General features: G+C 39.4%; 1 protein-coding gene across 1 annotated transcript in view; it reads left to right on the top strand.

The window, feature by feature from the left end:
- The first annotated feature begins 631 nt into the window (after window positions 1-631).
- LOC107584725 (BTB/POZ domain-containing protein 10-like) overlaps window positions 632-2907 on the top strand; it is a 4996-nt gene continuing 2720 nt past the window's right edge. The window contains exons 1-3 of the mRNA XM_016271439.1: window positions 632-858; window positions 955-1292; window positions 2178-2355. Of these exons, the coding sequence (XP_016126925.1) occupies window positions 705-858; window positions 955-1292; window positions 2178-2355 (670 nt within the window). The 5' untranslated portion in view covers window positions 632-704. The remainder of the gene's footprint in view (window positions 859-954; window positions 1293-2177; window positions 2356-2907) is intronic.

Consider the following 2907-nt stretch of genomic DNA (forward strand, 5'->3'; position numbering starts at 1 on the left):
TTAAAAATCTTACTGTTCAAAAATGTTTGACTGGTAGTGTACTGTATAGTGCATTTAGAACTGAGCACATGATATGAACTGTGAGGTGCCTAAAGTTTCCCACCCCTATCAGAACTTTTGGCATTATGCTGCGTCTGTGTTGATAGGTGGCACTATGAAGCTCAAGACCAGTGATGCACCAGCCAGCAAATTTGGGAAAAAAAAGTCTCATTCACTGTTATTTTAGGATCATTGAGATACTATTATAGTTTTTTTTTTTTTTTTTTACTAAACTTTTATTTTTTGTGTTTTTGTAAATATATATTTGTTGACATAGTTATTTAAAAATGTGTATAATTTGTATTAATTTCAATTTTAGTTAATTTATTAGATTGGTAAATTTAAATGAAAATGAGAAATGTTTCCTTAATACTTTTTCAGTTATTGTTTATTTTATTTCAAGTAATGAAAATGCTTTTTTTATGGTCTTAGTTAACTACAATAAATCTGTTCCCAGTTTTACTATGCAGAGATGTGAACAGTCCTGACATTAGCTCTCTGTGGTGTTGTGGGTGCCATTTCACCTTAAATTACACTGGGAGATGGTTCCTCTTGAGAGTCGCTGAATTATGACTCTGGATCTTGTCTTCAGAGGTGTTTCCTAAGGTCTCTCGCTCTTTTTCGCTTCCCACAGTGGCCAGATGTGTTAGACTGTCCAGGTGAAAATGAACATGCATGGTGCCAGTGGAGGCTGTGACCGATCCAGAGATCGACGTCGCTCCAGCGATCGCTCTCGGGACTCCTCCCACGAGCGTGGCGAAGGCCAGCTCACACCCTGTATTCGCAACGTGACCTCACCCACACGCCAACACAACAGCGGTGAGAAAAGGCTTTTTGTCATTTAGGTCCGATGTGGCTCTTCATTTAAGTTCCATGGTTTGTTATCATGTCATGTCATGTGTGTCACATGAGCAGATCGCGAGGGCGGCTCATCGCGGCCCAGCAGCCCCAGGCCTCAGAGGATCTCTCCCAGTAGCAGCAGCAGCAGTGGGGTGGCTAGCAGCCGCAACAGTAGCTTGTCTAGCTCGGAGGGCACATACAAGAGCATGGTTCCCGGTGAGATGGTCTTCGTCTACGAGAATGTCAAAGATGGAGCCCGCAGCGTCCGCACATCAGAGAAGGTCACGCTTATTGTGGACAACACTCGCTTCGTGGTGGACCCCTCGATTTTCACAGCACAGCCCAACACCATGCTGGGCAGGTTAGGAGCAGACCAATCATCTGTCAAAGAGTTCTGTCGTCATTTAAAATGTGTGACCACAATATGAAGATTAATTTTGTCTGATCCGAGTGACATTTCAAAGATGGCCACTGAATTAAATGGCTTGCCTCAAAGTACCTTTAGAATAACTGTTTGAATAAGGGTTGTAGGGAAGATAATATTTTGTGTAGTTACATATACAGTGGCACCAAATAAAAAATATATTTGTGTTTTGAAGATTAAGTCTTATGGGTTTGGAGCAACATGAGGGTGAGAAATTGATAGAATTTTCATTTATGGCTGTACTATCCCTTTCTCAATATGACACTTTTGTTGAACCATTTAAGACTTTATTACCTAAAAAAGACATTGTAGGATCACACAAGAAAAATAACAAAGGAAAAAAATGACATGAGGGAGAGTAGACAATGACAGAATTAACCCTTTAATTTATCTCAGCCTTCAAATATTCTGTAATCTGTCTATTTTTAAAATCTGATATGATAAACTGAATTATTTTCATGAATTGGATGCTAACCAATAAATAGTTGATATTAAAGTTTTATGCTTTATGTAAATAATAATAATTCAATAATTTTAAATGCTGCAAGCAAACCCAAGCGTACAAAAGACTGGATATTCATTAATATTTGCTAAAGATTATTTTTAACTGTTATTAAATTATTGGTGTTTTTAAGTGAGAGATTATTGCTTGAAGTGAGTGTTTAAGAAAATATAAGTGTAAAAATGAGCATGAACAATTACAATCCATTTTCTGTCAAATTAAAAAAATCTGCGATACCAGGCAATAACTGATAGGGTATTGATATATTGTGCATCCGTAGTGTTTGGTTAAAAATGATTAGCACTTCTTCAGTTAGCTGACAGTGAGCAGCAGTGCACGGGAATCTGGCTTACATCCATGTTTGTCTTTAAGCGGTGCAGCATCTGTAATGGAATCTTTTGTGTTGTCTGTCCTTTCTGTAACTGGCAGGATTACTATAAATCTGGGATAATCCGTTGTCCTGATGGAATCTTCATTCCCGAGCTGAGGGAAGCGTGCGACTATCTGTGCATCTCTTTTGACTACAGTACTATCAAGTGCCGAGACCTGAGTGAGTAATTCCTGAAATGCCCTTCCTGATACGCGAGACTCACATTAAAGGGGCGGTTCACTGGGGTTTTTTCTAGGCTTGATTGTGTTTATGGGGTGCAGTCTAACATGTGTTAATGCTTCGTTTAAAAAAAAAAAATCATTATTTTTCACATTTACCTTTATTCCACACCACTCTGTCCCTTCTCTGAGAAACGGGCTGATCTTTTCCTGTTTTTTTAAGCACCACCCTCAGAAATAGGCGATGAGCTCCGATTGGTTAGCTAACCCAGTGTGTTGTGATTGGCTAAACCGCCTCTAGTGTGCGTCTAAATGTCCCGCCCCTCACCTCAGTGACATGTGCTCCGGTTGTATTTTAAACAACGGCGTCGTTAATATCGCGGAGCGATAATATAGAGAAGCAGAGGATATTATTGAAGATGATCACGCAGAACCTGTGCAAGCACAGCTTTTAAAGGGGTCATAGGATGCTACATGCACTTTTACAAGTTGTTTGAACTGAAATGTGTGTTGGCAGTGTGTGTACACAACCACCCTATAATGATAAAAATCC

Source organism: Sinocyclocheilus grahami, unplaced genomic scaffold, assembly GCF_001515645.1.
Source record: "Sinocyclocheilus grahami isolate Dianchi unplaced genomic scaffold, SAMN03320097.WGS_v1.1 scaffold62.1, whole genome shotgun sequence".
In the NCBI taxonomy this organism is placed as follows: domain Eukaryota; kingdom Metazoa; phylum Chordata; class Actinopteri; order Cypriniformes; family Cyprinidae; genus Sinocyclocheilus; species Sinocyclocheilus grahami.